Raw genomic sequence first — 21,254 nt, 5'->3', positions numbered from 1 at the left:
ACGGTGAATGAATTGTACAACCATAACTCTGAATTCTTTTTCTGTCACGTTGCACGCTTCAATTTCATTAATTTCCTTTCTTGGCAACTCCTCATTTTCTTTCCTCTGGTGATTGTGTCATCTCCCCATTCTATCTCCAGATGGTTCAAACGTCGAGTTGCGTGTTGTGTGGGCCTGGGCTGTGTGCAGTGGGAGCTTTGCACCATCCTCGTGTCACTGAAGAGCTCTGACACTAAGATGTGTGGTTGTGGTGGGTTGGTGGGAACCAGGCTTGCTCAGAGTCAGCGTTACCAGCGCTCAATGTGGCCTTGTGTGCGCACTTAGAATCAGGGACCCCGCCTGTACCGTGAAACAGAGACCCCCCCTGGAGTGTGTTGAAAATCAGAGCCCGCTAGCGTGCGCCAGGAGTCAGAGTTCCCCAAGAATCCAGTATCAGAGTCTCTGTTGTTTCACGTGGCCTCACATTGAGAATCAGGGTCCCTGTGTGCACATGCACCAAGAACTGGAGTCACTGGCTCTTAGTGTGAATGCACAGGGGACCAGGGGTCCCAGGCACAGGTGATAAGAAACACAGTCAGCTCACTGGTGCTTGGTGCTGCCTCCCACCAGGAGAATTGGGGTCCTGGAGCCCCTGCTGCAGGGAACAAGCCCCCAGTGTTCCTGCACTTTCAGGTCAAGACTCCTGCAGCCGGTGCTGTGGAGAGCAAGTTCCCAGTGTTCCCGCACTTCCAGGCTAAGACTCCTGTAGCAGCACTGAGGCCTGGGCGAGGGGTGGGTCTATCAGTTACTATGGCGCTGCCCACGAGCCTGCAGGGAAGGGGATGGACTCTGTTACTCACAGAGATCTGCTGCTGGGATGTCTGGATTCTTGGTGTCCCTGGGTCTGTAGCTATGGTCGCAGGTCTCTGTCCCCAGTGGCTGCAGGGTCCTGGTTTGTGTCTGAGACTAGACTGGGTGGTGCTGAGCCCAGGATCTTAGTCTCAAGCAGCTCTGTTTCTCAAGATGGCGTGGTCTCTGTGCCCACGCTGGCTACCCAGGAGTGTCCGTGCTGGGAGCAGGGCTCCGCCGTCTAAGACTGCCCAGTTTAGCAGCCCCTTAGAAGACCTGCAGAATCTAACTGTCCCTAGCTCATACACATGCACACCACACACATCCACACACTCCTCTATCACTCCCTCGCTCTCTCACCCTCCCTCCCTCCCTACCTTCCTGCCAGTCGCCATCCTGAGCATGTTTTCATATGTCTCTGGGCCTTCTATATGTCCTCTTTCAAAATTCTCCCATGCAGTGGGCTTTCTTGTTTAGTTGATGGTTTCTTTTGCTGTGCAGAAGCTTTTTATTTTGATGTAGTCCCATTTGTTTATTTTCTCCTTAGTCTCCATTGCCCTAGGAGCTGTGTCTGTAAAGATATTGTTACGACATATGTCTGCTATTTTGCTGCCTATGGAGTCTTGTAGGATTTTTCAAGTTTGTATTTCTTAATCCCCTTCTCCTTTTTCACCCAACCCTGCCCCTCTGGCAACCATCAGCCTGTTCTCTGTATTTATGAGTTTGTTTCTGTTGTGTTTTTTAGATTCTACATATAAATGAAATCATACATTTTTTATCTTGACTTATTTTACTTAATGTAATACTCTCTACCTGGGTCCATCTATGCCAAGATTTCTTTCTTATTTTAAAAATAGCTGAGTACTGGCACCCGGAAGTCACTGATTGTCTCTTCCTTGCCTCCCTCTCCCCCCCTCCCCATCTCACTTCCACTCTGCACAGAGGTCTTTGGTCATTTCATGTGTATATTTCGTTCTCAAATAGGTGGTAAACTCTTTGCGAGAGAGAATTTTGGCATTCCTCATGGCTTCCAATTTGGTGCCCTTTCCCTCCCCCCTGCCCTATACTAAGGTTTTCTTGAACAGTGTCTATAATTCTCTACATGGGATAGATTTCCTCAAACCATTTTTAACCTTCATCTTGGTTATTACAACTTAGCTTCTGATCCAATATTGCTGTTATAGTTGGATTTTATTCAAATTTTAATTCCACATTTCATCTCAAAATGTAGATTAAATTGTTAGTTTTGGTTATATATTTTTTTCTTTTCTTTAACCAAGTGAATTTCTAAGTATTTTAAGACTAAATCCAAATCGAGTATTTGTGATGACGTAATTGTATATGATAGGAATCCATCTTGAACAGCTAAATTACAATCTGAGAAGAGCCTTCAGTCACCATTAGGTCATCTAGACGTACTTAGCAATACTTTACCTAGACCTCTTCTCCTTGACTTGTTTAATTGTGCAATTAGTTGATTAGTGATGACATTATGTTAGATTGATTAAAGTTTCTCCTTGAAAAGGAAATTTAAGGTTTTTACTATTCCCTTATGTGAGGAGAGATGAGGCATACATTATTTACATCACCTTAAATATAGAAAGTGGGAAACTATATATAAAAAGGCCTGACATTTTTAATTGATTTTTTATCTGGAAACTAGAGAAAAATTCAGTAATCCTAGTTCGGCGCATTATTTATTCAGGCCTCACCCATTAAATTTCATTTCCATTTTGACCAACTGATCAAAATTGGTCTGATTATGTATTGCATTTAAATTTTTTTAAATGTTCAATTATAGTTGACATATAATATTTAAGGTGTATAATGTAGTGGTTAGACATTTATATACCTACTAGAGGCTCAATGCACAAAATTCGTGCAGGGGGCTTGGCCCTTGCAGCCCCGGCTTTGTCCGGAAGGACATCCAGAAGGTCGTTTGGCTGTCTGGTCTAATTAGCATATTACACTTTTATTATAGATGTAGTGGTCACCACAATAGGCCTCATACCCATCTGGCAACATCATCTAATTAGCATATTACGCTTTTATTATAGATGTAGTGGTCACCACAACAGGCCTCATACCCATCTGGCAACATCGTTATTACAATATTATTGTCTATATTCCCTATGCTGTATTATATCACATCCTCATGACTACTTTTATAACTGGCAATTCATACTTCTTAATCCTTTTCACCTTTTCTCCCCACCACCCCAATTCCCCTCTCATGTGGCAAGCATCAGTTTGTTCTGCATATCAATGCATTTGTTTCTGTTTTATTTATTTTGATTTTTAGATTCCACATGTAAGTGAAATCATATAGTAGTTGTTTTTCTCTGACTTATGACTTAGCATAATTCTATCTAGATCCATTCATGTTGATGCAAATGGCAAGATTTCATTCTTTTTATGGCTAATATCCCCTTGTATATATGTATGTACAAAATCTTCTTTATTCATTTGTCTATTGATGGATGCCTAGGTTGCTTCCATCTTGGCTATTGAAATTATTGCTGCAATGAACATAGGGGTGCACCTATCTTTTTGAATTAGTGTTTTGGCTTTCTTTGGAGACATATTAGAAAGTGTAATTGCTGGGTCATTAAGTCTATTTTTAATGTTTTGAGGAGCCTCCATGCTGTTTTCCATAGTGGCTGCACAAATTTGAAGTCCCACCAATAGTGCACCTGGGTTTCTTTTTCTCCACATCCTTGCCAACAACTGTTTGTTGACTTGGTAACAGCCAGTCAGACAGGTGCAAGGTGGTATCTCATTGGAGTTTTCATTTGCATTTCCCTTATGATTAGTGATGTTGAGCATCATTTCATGTATCTGCTAGCCATTTGTATACCCTCTTCAGAGAAGTGTCTATAAGTGTTCTCTGCCCATTTTTAAATGGAATTATTTATTTTAAAAAAATTATGTTTATTGTTGAAAGTATTACAGATATCCCCTCCCCCTTTTCCCCATGACTCCTCTTCATCTCTTACCCGCCCTCCCCCCACACCCCAGGCCTTCACTGATCACACTATTGTCTGGGTCCATTGGTTGTATCATGTGATACTTATGTTTCTCTGACTGGCTTATTTTGCTTAGTATAATACTCTCCAGGTCCCTCCATGCTGTCTCAAAGGGTAAGAGATCCTTCTTTTTTACTGCTGCATAGTGTTCCATTGTGTGAATGTACCACAACTTTTACATCCACTTATCGACTACTGGGCACTTGGGCTGTTTCCTGATCTTAGCTATTGTACATAGTGCTGGTATGAACATCAGGGTGCATATATTCATTATGATTGGTGTTTTGAATTTCTTAGGATATATTCCAATAGTGAGATCACTGGGTCAAATGGCAGTTCCATTTTTAATTTCTTGAAGAAACTCCATACTGCTTTCCATTGTCTGCATTCCCACCAGCAGTGTACTAGGGTTTCGTTTTCTCCCCATCCTCGCCGTAAGTTGTGAAACCATGAAAATCCTGGAAGAAACCATAGGCAGCAAAATCTTAGACATGTCTCTTAGCAATGTATAGCAAAATAAACCATCAACAAAATGAAAAAAGAGCCCACTATATGGGAGAACATATTTGCCAATGATACATCTGATAAGGGGTTAACTTTCCAATATATATAAAGAACTCATACAACTTAAAAGGAAGACAAATAATCCAATTAAACAATGGGCAAAGGACCTAAATAGACACTTCTCCAAAGAGGACATACAGATGAACAAGGGATATATGAAAAAATGCTCCAACTCACTATTTATCAGAGAGATGCAAATTAAAAGGACAATGAGGTATCACCTCACACTTGCCAGAATGGCTACCATCAACAAATGGATTGTTTTTTTTTATGTTAAGGTGTATGAGGTCTTTATATATTGTGGGTATTAACCCTTATAGGATACATCATTTGCAAATATCTTCTCCCATTTAGTAGGTTGCCCTTTAGTTTTGTTGGTTTCCTTTGCAATGCAGAAGCTTATTAGCTTAATTTAATCCTATTTATTGTTTTTCTTTTTGTTGTCTTTGCCCTAGAAGACATAGCTAAAAATATATTGCTAAGGCCAGTGTCAAAGTGTTTATTGCCTATGTTTTCTTCTAGGAGTTTTATGGTTTCAGGACTTATAGTTAAGTATTTAATTCATTTTATTTTTGTATATGATATAAGAAAGTGGTCTAGGTAATTTTGTACGCCTGTCTGTCCAGTTTCCATCGTCATTTATTGAAGAGACTGTCTTTATCCCGTTGTAAATTCTTGCCTCCTTTGTTGTATGCTAATTGACCACATAAGCATAGGCTTATTTATGGGCTGTCTCTTTTATTGCATTGGTCTATGTGTCTGTTTTTATGCCAGTACAGGCATTGTGCTGTTTGATCACTATAGCCTTGTAGTATAGTTTGCTATCAGGTAGTGTGATTCCTTAACTTTGTTCTTCGTTCTCAATATTGCTTTGGCTATTTGGGGTCTTTGTTGGTCCCATATAAATTTTAGGATTATTTCTTCTGGTCATGTTAAAAATGTCATTGATATTTTGATAAGGATTGTATAAAATCTGTAGATTGCTTTGGGTGATATGGACATTTTAACGATGTTAATTATTCCTACCCATGAGCATGGTGTATGCTTCCATTTGTGTCTTCTTCAATTTCTTTGCAATATCTTAGTTTTCTGAGTACAAATCTTTTACGTCCTTGGTTAAATTTATTCCTAGATATTTTATTCTTTTCGATGCAATAGTAAATGGGATTGTTTTCTTAATTTCTCTTTCTGATAGTTTGATATTGGTGTATAAAATGCAATCCATTTTTGAGTATTCATTTTGTATCCTGCAACTTCATTGAATTTATTTATTAGTTCTAATAGTTTTTTTGGTGAATTCTTTAGAGTTGTCTAAATATAGTACCAGGCATTGTGCAAATAATGAGTTTTACTTCTTCCTTTCCAGTTTGAATTCCTCTTATTTTTCTTGTCTGATTTGTATGGCTAGGACTTGCAATACTGTGTCAAATAGAAGAGGTGAAAGTGGACATCTTTGTTTTAGTCCTGATCTTAAAGAAAAAGCTTTCAGCTTTTCACTGTTGATTATGATATCAGCTATATTTTGTTATATATGGTGGCCTTGATTATGTTGAGGTACATTTCCTCTGTACCTACTTTGCTGAGTTTTTAATCATGATTGGATGTTGGATTTTGTCAAATGCTTTTTCTGCATCTGTCAATATGATATGATTTTATCCTTCATTTAGTTTGTGTCATGCTAATTGTTTTGTAGATACTGAACCAGCCTTGCATCCTAGGAATAAATCCCACTTGATCATGGTGTATAGTCTTTTTAATGTATTGCCAAATTTGATTTGCTAACATTGTGTTGAGGATTTTTGCAGCTAAATTCATCAGGGATATTGGCCTGAAATTTTACTTTTTTTGTGTTCTTTGTCTGGCTTTGGTATCAGGGTAATGCTGGCCTCATAAAATACGTTTGGGAGCTTTCCCTCCTCTTCAATTTTTTGTAATAGTTTGAGGACAGGGATTAATTATTCTTTGAATATTTGGTAGAATTCACGTGTGAAGCCATCTGGTCCAGACTTTTGTTTGTTGGTGTGTTATTTTTATTAGTGATTCAGTTTTGTTATTAGTAATTGGTCTATTCAGATTTCCTATTTCTTCCTGATTCAGTCTTAAAAGGTTGTGTGTTTCTAGGAATTTATCCATGTTTTCTAGATTGTCCAATTTGTTAGCATATAATTGTTTTCAGCATTTTCTTATAATTCCTTGTATTTCTGTGGTTTCTGTTGTCATTTCTCTTTCATTTTTTATTTTTTTGGGGGCCCTCTTTTTTTCTTGATGAGTCTGGTGAATGGTTTATCAATTTTATTTATCTTTTCAAAGAACTTGCTGTTGGTTTCATTGATCTTTTCTAGTGTGTGTGTGTGTGTGTGTGTGTGTGTATGTGTGTGTTTAGTCTCATTTATTTCCCCTCTGATTTTTATTATCTTCCTTCTGTTCATTTTGGGCTTTGTTAAGGTTAGATTATTTGAGATTTTTATTATTTCTTTAGGTAGATGAATTGCTCTTTTAAAATTGCTTTTGCTGTGTTCCATTTTTGGTCATTGTGTTTGCATTCTCATTTGTTTTAAGCTACCTTTTGATCTCCTACTTGATCTCATTGTTAACTCATTCATCATTTAATAGCATGTTGTTTAGCCTCCATGTGTTTGTGGCCCCCCACCCCAATTTTCTTCTTGTAATTGATTTCTAATTTCATACTGTTTTGATCAGAGAAGATGCTTGATGGGATTTATACTTCTTAAATTTATTGAGACTTGTTTTCTGGCCTATTCTAGAAAATGTTCCACTGCACTTGAAAATGTATATTTTGCTGTTTTTGAATGAAATGTCCTATAAATGTCTATTAAGTTCATCCATTCTAATGTTTCATTCAGGTCACTTTCGTTGATTTTGCCTGGGTTATCTATCCATTGATGTAAGTGGGGTGCTAATATCCCCTACTATTATTGTATTACTGTGGATCTCTCCCTTTATGTCTGACAATATCTGCATAATATATTTAGGTGCACCTACATTGGGTGTATGGATGTTTATGAGTTATGTTCTCTTGTTGGATTGATCTGTTTATCGTTATAAAATGTTCTTCTTTGTCCCTTATTATAGCTTTTGAGTCTATTTTGTCTGATATAAATATTGCTATCCCAGCTTTTAAAATTTCCATTTGTATGACATACCATTTTTCATTTGTTTAGTTTATCTCTGTGTCTTTTGATTTGAAGTATAGGAGCATATGTGTAGGTCTTATTTTATCTACCTAATGTCTTTTAAGTACTTAGTCAATTTACATTTAATTATTGATAATTATTGCCATTTTATTAATTTTTTGATTTTTTTGTAGTTCTTCTGATCCTTTCTTCTCCTCTTTTATATATTTACGACTTTGTATAGTGTTATGTTTGGATTCTTTTCTATTTTTTGTGTATCTCAGATTTTTGGTTTGTGGTTACCATGTGCTTAATATAGAACAGGATGCTTTAAGTTGATGGTTGCTTTTAGAAAACATTCTAAAAAGGCATTTTTTTCTGATACTCCATTTGTTTTTTATTTTTTTTACCTCTTTTATATGTGTTTGTGTGTATCCCTTAATTTATTATTGTATTTATGCATATTCTTCCTACTTTTGCCTTTAATCTTTATTCTAGCTTTATAATAGGTTGATCCACTACCTTTACTAAGTATTTGTCTTCGTCAGTGAGATTTTTCATTTCCTGTATTTTCTTTTTAGTTTTGACATTTTCTACTTAAAGAAGTCCCTTTATGCCGAAACCGGTTTGGCTCAGTGGATAGAGCGTCGGCCTGTGGACTGAAAGGTCCCAAGTTCGATTCCGGTCAAGGGCATGTATGTGGGTTGGAGGCAGCTGATTGATGTTTCTCTCTCATTGATGTTTCTGACTCTCTCCCTTCCTCTCTGTAAAAAATCAATAAAATATATTTAAAAAAAAAAGAAGTCCCTTTACTATTTCTTGTAATGTTGGTTTAATAGTGATGAAATCCTTTAGCTTTTGCTTGTCTGGAAAACGTTCTCTCTCTTTCGATTCTAAATTAAAACCTTGCTGAGTAGAGTAATCTTGGTTGTAAATTGTCCCCTGTTCATCACTTTGAATGTTTTATGCTATTTCCTTCTGGCCTGAAAGGTCTATTGAAAATTCTGCTAGTTTTCCTATGGGATCTCCCTTGCATATAATTAGCTGCATTTCTCCTGATACTGTTAAGATTCTCTGTCTTTAACCTTTGGCATTTTATTGTCAATTTTTATTGATTTCAGAGAGGGAGAGGGAGAGAGAGGTAGAAACATCAATGATGAGAGAGAATCATTGATCAGCTGCCTCCTGCATGTCCCCAACTAAGGATCAAGCCTGCAACCTGGGCATGTGCACTTGACTGGAGTCTAACCCAGGACCTTTCTGTCTGCAGGCTTGATCCAAATCAGCTAGGGCTAACCTTTGGCATTTTAATCATGATTTATCTTGGTGTCAGCCTCTTTGGGACTTTTTGTGCTTCCTGGACTTGTGTGTATATTTCCTTCACCAAATGAATGAAATTTTCTGTCATCATTTCTTCAAGTAGGTTTTTAATCCTGGTGCCTCTCCCTTCTCCTTCTGGGAGCCCTATGATGTGAATGTTGATGTGCTCTATGTTGTCCCAGAGGTCCCTTAAACTATCCTTTTTCTAAAATTCTTTCTTTTAGATCTTCTGATTGGATGTGTTCTACTACCTTTTCTTTCAGGTAGCTGATTTGATCCTCTGCTTCATCTAATCTGATGTTTATTAATTCTGGTCTAGTTCCCACTTCACTTATTACTTTCTTCAGTTCTAAAAGGTACTTTAAAAATATTTTTTATCTCTTTGTTCAAGTTCTCTTTATCTGGTATCTTGCTCGTCTCCATTTCATTTAGCATCTTTACTAGAGTTTTGTCCAGTTCTTTCATTTTGAACAAGTTTCTCTCATTTTGATGACACTTTTTTATTTTTAATTAACTGGGGTTACATTAATAACTTCATATAAATTTTGGGTGTACAAATGTTGGGCGTACAACTTTATGACATCTGTATACTGTATTGTGTGCTCACCCACCCCGAAGTCTAGCCTCCTTCCATTACCATATATTTGACTCCATTTACCCTCTTTGTCATCCCCCCCCCCCCTTTCTGGTAACTACCATTCTGTTATCTGTATCTGTGAGTATGGCTTTTAAAAAATTTTATTTTATATCCCACAAATGAGTAAATCACATTTCCTGTCATTTTTACGTCTGACTTTTCACTTAGCACAATATTCTCAAGATCCATCATTGTCACAAATGGTATTATTTCACCTTTTATGAATGAATACTATTCCATTGTATAGATGTACCATATCTTCTTTATCTAATTATCCATTGAAGGACACTTAGTTTGTTTACCTGTCTTGACTATTGTGAATAATGCTACAATGTAGGGGTACGTATGGTTATAAATGTTTTCAAAAATTTCAGGTAGATTCCCAAAAGAGGGATTGATATGGTAGCTATAAATTTCTTTTAGGAACTGTCATACTGTTTTCCACAGTGGCTGCAGCAATTTACATTCCCATCAGCAGTGTATAAATTTTCCTTTTCTCCATCTCGACTCTAACACTCGTTATTTCTAACACGTATGAGGTGGCATCTCATTGTAGTTTTGATTTTCATTCCCTTTATAACTAGTGATGTTGAGCATGACTAGCAAATTAATTTTTAAATTTCTTCTTCTGATTGTTATTAGTGTATAGAAACATGACAGATTTCTGTACATTCATTTTGTATCCTGCTTCTTAATTCATTCCATTACTTTTTCAATGGATTTTTTAGGGTTTTCTATATTTATAGTATCATGTCATCTATAAAGAGTGAGTTTTATTTCTTCCTTTCCAACTTGGATGCCTTTTATTTCCTTTTCCTGTCAGGTTGCTAGAATTTCCAATACTATATTGAATAACAGTGGTGAGAGTGGGCATCCTTGTCTTTTTTTCTGATCTTAGATATTTTCACTGTCATTTATGTTAGCTGTAGCCTTGCCCTCTATAGCCTTTCTATACCCACTTTGAGATTTTTTTTTCATAAATGGATGTTGGATTTTGTCAAATTCATCTTCTGCATTTATTGATAATCATATGACTTATCTTTGGTTTTATCGATGTTTTTGTGATATTGAACCTTTCATTCCTGGTATAAACCTCACTTGATCATGGTGTATAATCTTTTGAGAATTTTTGTATGCATTTCATCAGGGATACTGTCCTGTAATTCTTTTTTGTAATTTGTGCGCGTGTGGTTTTAATATCAGTTACGCTGGCTTTGTAGGATGATTTTGGAAGCATTCTTTCGTCTTTTGGTAGGGCAACCATGTGCTAGTGCTGCAGTGCCCTGCTGGTTCTGCACGTTCTCCAGGTAGGGCAGCCCTGCCGGTAGGCTCTCTAATGCTTGGATAGTTATGTACTTTCTCTGGGTTGGGGAGCCTCACACACATGTGTAGCCCAGTGGTTGCATGTAGCAGTGCCCTGCAGTATTTGTTAGATTAATCTGCCCTGTACATGGCACCCTTCTGTACCTGCCGGAGCTAGCTCCAAAGGGATGGCTGGGGACCTGCTACAGCAGCTCTACAAGTTGGCCAGAACTCCCACCCACTGTCCAAGTGCAGGGAAACAAACTGGCGCCTCCAGTCCTGGGTTGTTCCCCCACCTTCTCTCTGTGGTCTCTCTTACTAGTTGTGCAATTGGCCCTCAGCGGACTCTCAGGAGAAATCATTCTAATGTAGGTGCACATTCGCTGTGTTCTTGGGAGCGGTGAGCTTAGTATCCTCTTACGAGGCCATCTGGGGCCTGCTTCTGAAACCAGTTACTTTATTGCAGAACTTTTCAGAGTCTCTACTATAATGTGTGTTGTGAAACTCTATGAGGAAAACATATGCCGCATTTTCTGTTTGTTCATCTGCCACCCACCCCTACTTGTGGCTAAAGGGACAGGTATTTTAAGGTACCATTTGAAGAAACATTGTAAATTATCTCTAAAGTATAAGATGGACAAAAATTCAACAAGTCGCACTGTTGTCATGGTCTTGCCAGTTTAATCATTCAGCATATTTCTATATCAAACTGTAGCTTTAGCTAAAAGATTCAGCAATCCTCACAAAACTGTCATTATCAAATTCAAAATACCCTTCCATTGTGCAGACACATCTACCTGTACATACCTATTTCTAAAGCAAGCTAAGCAGAGAAACCTCCATGATTCCTTCTTTTTTTCTTTAAACAGCATTTGCCGTCTATCAGTCACTGCCTTACTTTGAATCATTTGGCACTTACTCCACAAAGCTGCCCTTTGACCTGTCCATCTACTTCCCATATGTGCTGAAAATATATCTCATGATACTCTTTATAGGTAAGTGGCGTTTGTTTTGTGCTGCCATCAACCTTAACAGAAAGGTCTACAAGCATGGGAAAGAACAAAGAGGAAGCCTGACACAATGAGTTATAATTTGTAGGTGCTTTACTAACAAGGTCTAATACTTTTTTCAAGATCAAATGAACCAGAACAGTTTTACTAGCAGAAAATGAAACTGCATTATATATGAAATATAGAAGTTTCTACTATAGACACAAGTATCTAAAAAAATATAGATGTCAAAATCAGCAGTCCTATTTCTGATTTTTCCATTTACAGTGGGGCCTTGACTTACGAGTTTAATTCGTTCCGAGACTAAGCTCCTTAAGGAGCTCGTTAACTCAAATTACTTTGTCAACTCAATGCAAAAAATTGGCCGAGAGACAGCTGGTATCTCAAAAAACTCGTTAGTCGGGACACTTGTAAGTCAAGGCCCCACTGTATATCTATTTAGTTATCTGTTTCTTTCCTAGCAAGTAAGAAAAATATATGTAACAAAAACTTACAGTTGAAAAAATTTGGTCAATTTCCCAGGAAATGGGGAAAAAGACTTCCATTATTAAATTTTAGCTTTTCCAGCTCTCACCATCACAAATCCCCAAGAATAGTGATTATCGCTAGAAGGTAACAACTATCAAATACATAAGAACAATACACAAAAGAGAAGACAAATGTGAAACATTCGGGGACATGGAGAGCTCCCTTAAAGAAAGGGAAAAATGAATTCCTTTCAATAAACGGTGAGGTGGAGGGGTTTGCTTTCCCTTCTGTGAATCTCTCCTGCCAGGTCTGAGCCCTGGCCTCCCAGGCAGCGCTCTGACTGTATTTTAAAACTATGGTTCGTTCCAAAGAAATGGTTAATCAATCTTACTAACTTTTACCATTTCCTTCTCATGACAGGTATGTATTTTACCTACAGCCATCTTTACTCAGAAAGAAGAGACGTCCTCAGCGTCTTTCCCATCAAAAAGAAGACACTGTGAGCAGCATTCTGCTGTGACGTAAGGAAAAACAGGCCGTGGATTCCGCTGCAGAAACACCCCGGGAAGCGTGCTGGTGGGGGAAGATGAGCGTGTGACAGAAATCCATGAATGATCTCCTCCCCGGACACCTCACAGCAGCCTGTTTTGAAAATATAATGTGTGAGACCCATAGACTCTGAACCACCTATTTCTCCAAAGCTGTGGATTTCATACAGGTTAAGTTTATATTGTATGAAGCCTGATAGTTTCCTGTAAGGGTAATGAGAAGTAGATTCAATTAACCTGAGAGACCAAGGTTGTTAAACCACATCTATTTCTTTTCACTTCCGAATTCCCCTGTAGCAGCAGATCCACAGGAGGGAGCGCTGTGAAGTATGGTCTGCAGTGGCCACAGTAACATTCTGTAGATGTCACCGTTCCCGGAGGTAACACTCGTCAGACACCCAAAAGAAAACCATTTTCCCAACCCTGACAGACCATTAATATTACACAAGTTATCTGGGCTTTGATAAATACACAAATAACGCCCCATATTCCTTTAAAACAGCAGGTCACATATACCTTACACTGAGATAAAAGCTAAGAAAATTAAGGACTAGTCATGTTTCATATCATTTATTACTGAATTACTATTGTTAATTACTCTAACGTTACAAGTCATCACTTATAGCTTTGAAAATTGATCCTTTCTTTGAAGATTTAAAATATATATGAATAACTGATAATGGAATAATTTCTGATTCACTGGAATAGCATTTGCTTTTCTTGGAAGAATTATAGAATCTTATTATCCAGCAACTATATAAAAAGGGTACTTAATATTTTGTTTCATAAAAACCAGGTAGTAAAAATGTAATTACAAAAAAAGAATAATTTTACTCCATTAAATAAAACAATAGAGCATTAAAGGATAATTTGATATCTTTATAAATTTAATGTCAGAATTTTAAGTATTAAGATTATCCTTTTTAAAAAGCTACATTTATTTTGCTCTTAAAGTTGCTTACTTTACTTCTAAATTAAAAGTTACTGAAAACTTTAGTGTGCAAATATTCTCTTTACAAACTGTAGGTGACTTAGGCTAGCTCCCTCCCAATAAAGATGGCCACATATATTGCTGAAATATACATCTAGAATCACTAAAATGAAGATAAAGAACTAGAGAAACTATACTTTATTGGGTCATTACGAGAAATTAAAATTTCATTACTAAATAACACTTTAATTTTTAACGCAAATTATATAAAGAATCTTCCTACTTCTTAAAATAGAAGACCAAAAAGAAACAAGTAAATTTATAATTATGGTAGTTTTGAAACAGAAATAAGGATTGACAATAATTTGAGATATCTGCAGCATTTGTAGCATAAAAAGATTTGTAACATAATTTCCTATGGTGACAATTGTTAGTATTATTGTGGTTGATTGCTTATATTAAAATTGAAATACTGAATTTCACTAGAGATTAGTGAAAATAAGGATGTGCTTTCTTCTTCCACTCAAGTTCATGTTCTCCAGGTTAAGAAACCGAGAGTAACCATCTAATTAATTGGCTGTTATCAAGATTGAGAAGTTTTAACTGTGTCCATCAAATCTCCACTGAGTTTTGTTCAGTGTGGTGAGTTTCTCTAATGTAAGAACCATTTGGTATTTTGAAAGCATAAGATATGACTTCTAAATGATCTTTCTTTGGAGTTTCAAATGCCAAGTGAATTACCTGAAGTTCTAATAACTTAAGCAAAGAAATAGTAATCACAACAACAGTGTCTCTGGTGCCAAAAAACCAACAATAAAACTACACCCAGTCACACTGCTGTGGAGAGTTTATTCCGTGGCTCAGCAAAAAATCTACTAAAATATACAAATCTACTAAATCTACTAAAATACACACACCCTCGCACGGAATACCAGAGTCCTGAACTTTTCCTTCATCAAAGTAGTTGTATACAAAGCAATGACAAACTTCTTCCCAACGTCTTTGTTCAGTTTCATCTTACTGTAGTATGCTTGTCAAGAAGCACTCCTATCCTGGTCTTAGCTTTTGATTCTATTCTACCTTAGGAGAGTGAGTTGATCCTGAGTCAGCTGTGTATACATGCCTATGTACACTCAAGAAACACTCATATTGTGCCTACAATGTACCAGTCATAGGTCAACAGATAAAACCTTTACCAAGTTTGTTATTAAAGAAGGTACCACATCTCACTGAAGTCCCTAAGAGAGGTGGTAACTTTTTTTTTTTTTTTACTATACCAGACTCTGCCTATGAAGAGCAAATTGTCACATAAAAGAATCTTTCTTCCAGAAGTGTCTGAAGTAGCTATAACATCAAGATCTAAATATTTATCTGGAGAAATGTACATTTATTTAAAATTTATGTGCAAAGACAACACAGTTATATTTGTTTCATTGTGCTAAAGTATTGAAGTGATTTAAACAAAAATGACCTTACCTTTTTGTTTATTTTTGTCATTTTACTCTTCTTCTGGACCTAAGTGATATGCTAATTTTGATTTGGCGCTTTTCTCTAGGGCAGTGATCGGCAAACAGTGGCTCGCGAGCCACATGCAACTCTTTGGCCCCTTGAGTGTGGCTCTTCCACAAAATACCACCTGTGGGCGTGCACGTTCAGTGTGATTTAAACTTCGTGGCCCATGAGCAGGTCGGTTTTCGGCCTGGGCAAGTCTATATTGAAGAAGTGGCATTAGAAGAATTGGGGGGTGGACATATAGAGAGGATGAATGAAAGGAGATAGACGTAACAAGTATACAAGACGAGTGTGGATGGGAGAGTTGGAAGGGGTTGACCTCAGCGAACGTACCTCAATCAGATTGAGGACGTTTTTAGCAATGGACAGCTTAGGAGTACTCTAATTAAGTTAATAATAAGGTACCTACCTATATAGTTTAAGTTTAAAAAATTTGGCTCTCAAAAGAAATTTCAATCGTTGTACTGTTGATATTTGGCTCTGTAGACTAATGAGTTTGCTGACCACTGCTCTAGGTCATTTATTCGAAGTAATTCCAGGGAGCAGTGGTCACAGAGTTAACCAGAGGGCCTGTTTGGAATGCAGATCCCCAGGTTTCCCCCTAAAGATCTGCTGAATCAGAGTCATTGGTAATGGCCCCTCAAATGAGCCTCATGCTGCAGTTTGAGAACCACTGCTATTGAGTCTCATGTACTGCAGCTTTGGACGGAAAACTGCTAATAACTATTTAAATAAAAGTCAACACACAATGTTCTGTTTTTAAAACAGATGATGACATTCATTTGTTAATCCTCACCTGAGGATATTTTTTCAGAGAGTGGAAGGAAGGTAAGGGGGAGGGGGAGAGGGAGAGAGAGAGAGAGATACATCAGTGTGAAGGGAGATACATAGACAGGTTGCCTCCTACATGCTCCTTGACCAGGGGCAGGGAGCAAACTGGCAACCCAGGTATGTGCCCTTGACCAGGAATTGAACGGGACCCCTCAGTGTGCTCTAACCACTTAGCAACACCAGCTCAGGCTAACATTCATTTTTGTTCTTATGCTTATCTAGTTTTTAAACATATTAAATAAGAATTGTTAACTATAATTTATATTTGCTGAGGGTAGCTGGTGTTTTAAATATAACAGGGTTAGTCAATTCTATCTGAAAATCAATTCGTAAAACATATCCCTTAATTCATGAGGTACTCATAGGTGCCCATTGCGTACTCACTTTGTGGTATTCAGCTGGACTGGGGGTCCTGTGAGGGAGAGGTAGTCCGGAGGTGCTCCAATATTTGCTACCCTTCAGGTCTGCATTCAAGCATCACAGCTGCTATTTATTTTCAGTGAAACATATAAAAGGTGTAGCATCTCCACTGCAGTTTAGAATTTATAAAGCATTTTTGTATTCTTTCTCTTAACCCCCTACAACTACTTTGTGAAGTTGGTTTTGTTTCCTGGATTAAAGGAATAACCTAAGTCAGGGAGCTGTCACTGTCATTTTCATTCAGTTGCATATTCAGTCATTTAGCTGGACGTCGCTTCACCGGTGCCCTGTCTGACAGAAACTGAATGACCTCTCTAAACTGCAATTTTAAAAAATGTACTGTTTGTGAAGATTAATCCATTACATGCCAACTTAAGCACTTAATAATGATCCGTATCATACATTTTAAAAGAACTCCCAAGAAATATAAGAGCATATTACCTTGTCCTAGGCCAGAGCAAGGATGATACGCATTTACACGCGAAGGTGATGCTGTTGGGGGGGGGGGGGGGGTTTCCACACGAGAGACGTGGGATGTGAACCGTCCCATCCGTGTTCAGTCCCGTGGTTCCCGGTGAAGTCCTGCAGCTAAGAGTAGGCTGGTTTCGCCATGCTGGTGTGGCTCAGCGACCGAGCGTCGACCTATGAACCAGGAGGTTTCTGGTTTGATTCCGATTCGATTCCTGGTCAGAGCAAATGCCTGGGTTGCAGGCTCAATCCCAAGTAGGGGCATGTAGGAGGCAGCAATGATTCTCTCTCATAATGGATGTTTTTATCTCTCTCTCTCTCCCTTTCCTTTCCTCTTTGGAATCAAGAATAGGCTGGTTTGTGTCACAGATACAAACTGATCAGAGATGCAGCCTACAACTCGGGCTTTAAGGAAGGCCCGTCTTCTTAACCAAATGTTCTGATTTCTCTTCTAAAACAGCAATTTACCGAAATATTTACCAGAAATCTAAAACTACTGCTTACTTTCAAAGCGACTAAGTTATTTCAAGATACTAGTTGAGCCCTTACAGTCTTATTCCTTATACCATCACAGTATCAATATCTCTGGTTAAAAGCCTTGAGAAAAGTTAACTCTGGCAATTAATTTTAAAAAATGGTTATTCACAGCCTATTAGTTACCATGGAGACATTGCATTACAAATAAAACACAAAGGTTTCAGGCACTTACATGAATCCTGACATCTGCTCCAAGCGTATACTTTTCAAATCAAGAACCAGGGTGTTGGGACATTTCGGAGACACCTGGCTTTAACCCCACACGTTAATCTGTTAATCCATCCCAGCATACGATTTGTCTTGTCAATTTATGACTTCAAAAACTAACCGGAGATGGCCTGTAAGGAAACTTTTCCTTTTGGATATATTTGGGACACCTGGTCTAAAAAACAGAGAATTCTGGTTTCTAGACAACGAAGTGAAATATCCCAGGGGGATAACTTAATTCTTACCTGAGGTCCAGCGGGGAACCGAGTGACCTATTCCGGTGACCTATATGTTAGAAGGCTGAGATTTTAGAACTTCTAAGATTATCAAATTTACAATCTTCCATTTTAGACTCTTTAGAGGTTCCCATGAGTAGGGAAATCCCATACATTTTATGCTCAAGGCTGCTGGAGACAAAAACAGGATCCAGGGAGGGGAGGACTAAGGTCTATCTTACCCTCTTTGTACTGTTCTGTTTTCTTGTCAAAGCCAGGGGCAGGGACAAAATTTGATGGGAGGAGACTGGGCTGAACCAAAAAAGGAAGTGGGGTTTAGAAGTCTGGGCTGATTCTTCACCCTTTCCGTGGGCATTGGTGAGCTCTCTCGGGAGAAATGCAGAGCAGTTCTTCAGAGCGTTACACAGTGAAACACCAGTGTGTGAAACACCAGTGTGTGCAACCTGCAAACTGCTCTTTACTGCCGCCCAGGTTAGCAACCTGTTCTGGGAATCTCAAACCCTTCAATCCACGAAGGACCTGTTCCTTTGCACCGTAGCTCCTAAACGTCCCAATTCCAGAGACTTACTCACGGGAGGCAGGATTGCTTCTTTGACCTGATTACAGAAATCGACAGTAATCATATTAAGCCGTCGGTTTAATAAAGCACATTAAACCATAAGCACATGAATACCAAGGTGCAATCCTTGGTGGGAATTTTCATCTTACAGTGAGTGTTGAGGAGCCTGAGGCAGTGGAAAGAGCACTGGACCTGAGGTTCTAGGAGCTTGGTTCTAGGCATAGCTCTGCCACTTATTGGATGTGCCTTCTCCATTTAAAAATAGAAAAAAGGCCTCGTCACAGTATTGCTGAAGAGTTAAATAAGATCATACAAGTGAAAGCTCTAGCGCACTAACAGTCTGGCATCTAACAATAAATATTAGATAAATTTCAACCTCTCATTGGAGGAAATTTAAGAAAATGTATGTAGGTGGGAAAAAGAGGGAGGCTGGCTTCTAACATAAACTTTCTACCTCTCTGCTTCCTTCAAATTCATTTCCCTCTAGCCCAGGCTCTAAAGAAGATTATCTATGAAATATGGGCAATGCCAGTCAACAGTACCTGGGAGCTCGCCTTCCCTTCTGTAGGCATCTCAGCACCCTGTGGAGTTCAGCAAAAGAAAGAACTGTGACCTGGTAACAGAGTATAAGTTACACAGTGAGACACAACAGTTGGAAACCTGCAAACATAGACCCAGCTATTTGAAAAACAAAACCAGTAGATCTATTTTTAACCTGCGTGGTAGGTAGGTACACTTGGTGACACCATCAAGGGACTGTCCCATGGGAATACTGAACGCTCCGGGCGCCTGTAAAGCAGCAGGCACTGCACTATAGCATGCTGGACAAAGTCCATTATCCCACACATCTCTCCCCGGCGATCCACAGGTGTTCTCCTCAGTATGTTGATATGTCTGGCTAAAGGCACCCCTGATTAATGACTGCATGGAGGAAAGACAGTTAGCAAATATCAAAATTAAAATGCTGGCTGATTCTCAAGCCCTTGAGTAAAATGCAACTCTTGAAGATATGGTCACATACGGTACCTTCATTTACTTGTCATGAGGCCGCTAGTCGTCCTGATTAAGACAGGGATTTGTAGTAATAAAACAGATTAATCTTTCAAGGCGTATTTGTCACTTTTTGCTTGCCTCGCATCCCAATTCAGGTGGACCAGGCCTGGTCAAGTAGAGGATCCCACTTCCCAGGGACTGACATGTGACGGGAGATGAGTCAGAGTCCTCCCCCTGTGGCTGCTGCCATCCCCGTGAGCAAAGACACCTTGCCTTCCATTGAGGCTGCTGGCAGCCGTCTTGACAACTATGCGGAGTGATCCTGAGGGAACAAAGCCCGGTGGCACCGTCTGACTCCCTGGGTGCCACTGTGCCTGAGCAGCTCTACCTTTAACTTCCGGTCTGTGAACTAATGACAGTCCCCTTTTTAGCTGAAGCCATGTGAATTGGACAACTTTCACTTGCGTTCAAAAGCCCCAAGCTCAGGAACATCACAGCCGCCACTCACCGATCTGGTTTAGCTCACGGTTAACACCACGCTTATTATTTCAATGTGTCTGGCGGTTCTAAGACAGTGTTTTGCCACCAAGAAAAGCTGCCTCACTTACTGAGCCGATGGGTGTCCTCCAGAGGCTTCATGGGGAATAGATGAATATTAGATATTTAATTAAATATTTCATGAAAAGGTAAAAACAAAACCAAAGACCATTTGACCCTATCATAAAGTGAGGGTCAAGTGCTCACTGGAGCCAGCATACCTGTACTGAAGCTATTTGAACAGGTGCCCACAGCCCACAGCTTTTCTTATCTGTCAGGGGTCCCTCAGAGATCAACTTAAAATTGGGAAGTTCTATGTAATGCCTCCGGCACCAGGAGGGTTTGGTTTGGTTAGCAGAACCTAGTCTATGCCTGAAAACAAATAAAAGTCACATGCACAAAATTCATGGGATTATTTTACTAGAATCTGGGGGAGAGGAAATGATAGAGTCAAAGTGGCACAAAGAAAATCTTCAGATTGAACGCTAGACAAATGAAAGAAAGTTCAAGTTCTCATTTCATCCTCCACTGGCCTGGGTACGGAAGCAGCGTCTCCTTTCCTGGCACTCAAGGTTCACACCGTCAGTGATGTGGCCACCCTCTCATGACCGTGAGATGCATCACGTCTCAGGGGTCCCAGACACACATTCTGAAAAATTCCTTCCATTTGTGTGGTTTTCCTCTTCCGGCTGAGAATGCGGCTGGCTACGGCAAAACTGTTCACCAGCCATACGCTCTGGTCCATACTGCTTTCTTCTTAAACTCTGGGAGAACCCTTAAGGACAGCAGAGTGGCTAAGGGGACAAGAAAGCAAAGTGCACTGTTACATTTGGTGGAGCTGCATTTGCAAAGGTCATTTAGATCAAAAGAGTAACAGGACGGAACTTGGCTAATCTTCAAGACCAAGAATTACCACCGAGCCTTAGACAATATTTTAATGGCAGAAAACCATTAATAAAGTTTGGGGGAAAGTTTTTTGTTTTTTGGGGGGTACCAGTTCAAGGGAAATTCTGCAGAATTAAAACAAAAACTGACGATTTTCAATCGAAGATGGCGGCATAGGTTAACGCCAGAGATTGCTGCCTTAAACAACCAATTCAAATTAAGCCTGAAAAAGGGAACGGACAACATCCAGAACCACAGGAGGGCTGGCTGAGTGGAAATTCTACAACTAGGAGTAAAGAGA

At 38.9% G+C, this 21,254-nt stretch overlaps 2 protein-coding genes across 3 annotated transcripts in view; one reads left to right on the top strand and one right to left on the bottom strand.

Annotated features, from left to right (window-relative positions):
- Window positions 1-15,249, top strand: part of HACD4 (3-hydroxyacyl-CoA dehydratase 4) — a 40,976-nt gene extending 25,727 nt beyond the window's left edge. The window contains exons 5-6 of one of the 2 annotated variants that reach the window (XM_015564736.1): window positions 11,681-11,806; window positions 12,710-15,249. In XM_015564736.1, coding sequence (XP_015420222.1) covers window positions 11,681-11,806; window positions 12,710-12,792 — 209 coding nt within the window. In that variant the 3' untranslated portion in view covers window positions 12,793-15,249. Of the gene's footprint in view, window positions 1-11,680; window positions 12,164-12,709 lie in introns of those variants that run through there. The other variant, XM_015564737.1, reaches the window with a different exon arrangement.
- A 5,222-nt stretch (window positions 15,250-20,471) lies between these two features.
- Window positions 20,472-21,254, bottom strand: part of FOCAD (focadhesin) — a 280,601-nt gene continuing 279,818 nt past the window's right edge. Inside the window, exon 44 of the mRNA XM_006764937.2 lies at window positions 20,472-20,862. Coding sequence (XP_006765000.1) covers window positions 20,789-20,862 — 74 coding nt within the window. The 3' untranslated portion in view covers window positions 20,472-20,788. The remainder of the gene's footprint in view (window positions 20,863-21,254) is intronic.

The sequence above is a fragment of the Myotis davidii genome, unplaced genomic scaffold (genome assembly GCF_000327345.1).
Source record: "Myotis davidii unplaced genomic scaffold, ASM32734v1 scaffold197, whole genome shotgun sequence".
Lineage (NCBI taxonomy): Eukaryota > Metazoa > Chordata > Mammalia > Chiroptera > Vespertilionidae > Myotis > Myotis davidii.
Note: the sequence above shows the minus strand (reverse complement) of the source record. Positions and strands in the feature narration are given on the sequence as shown.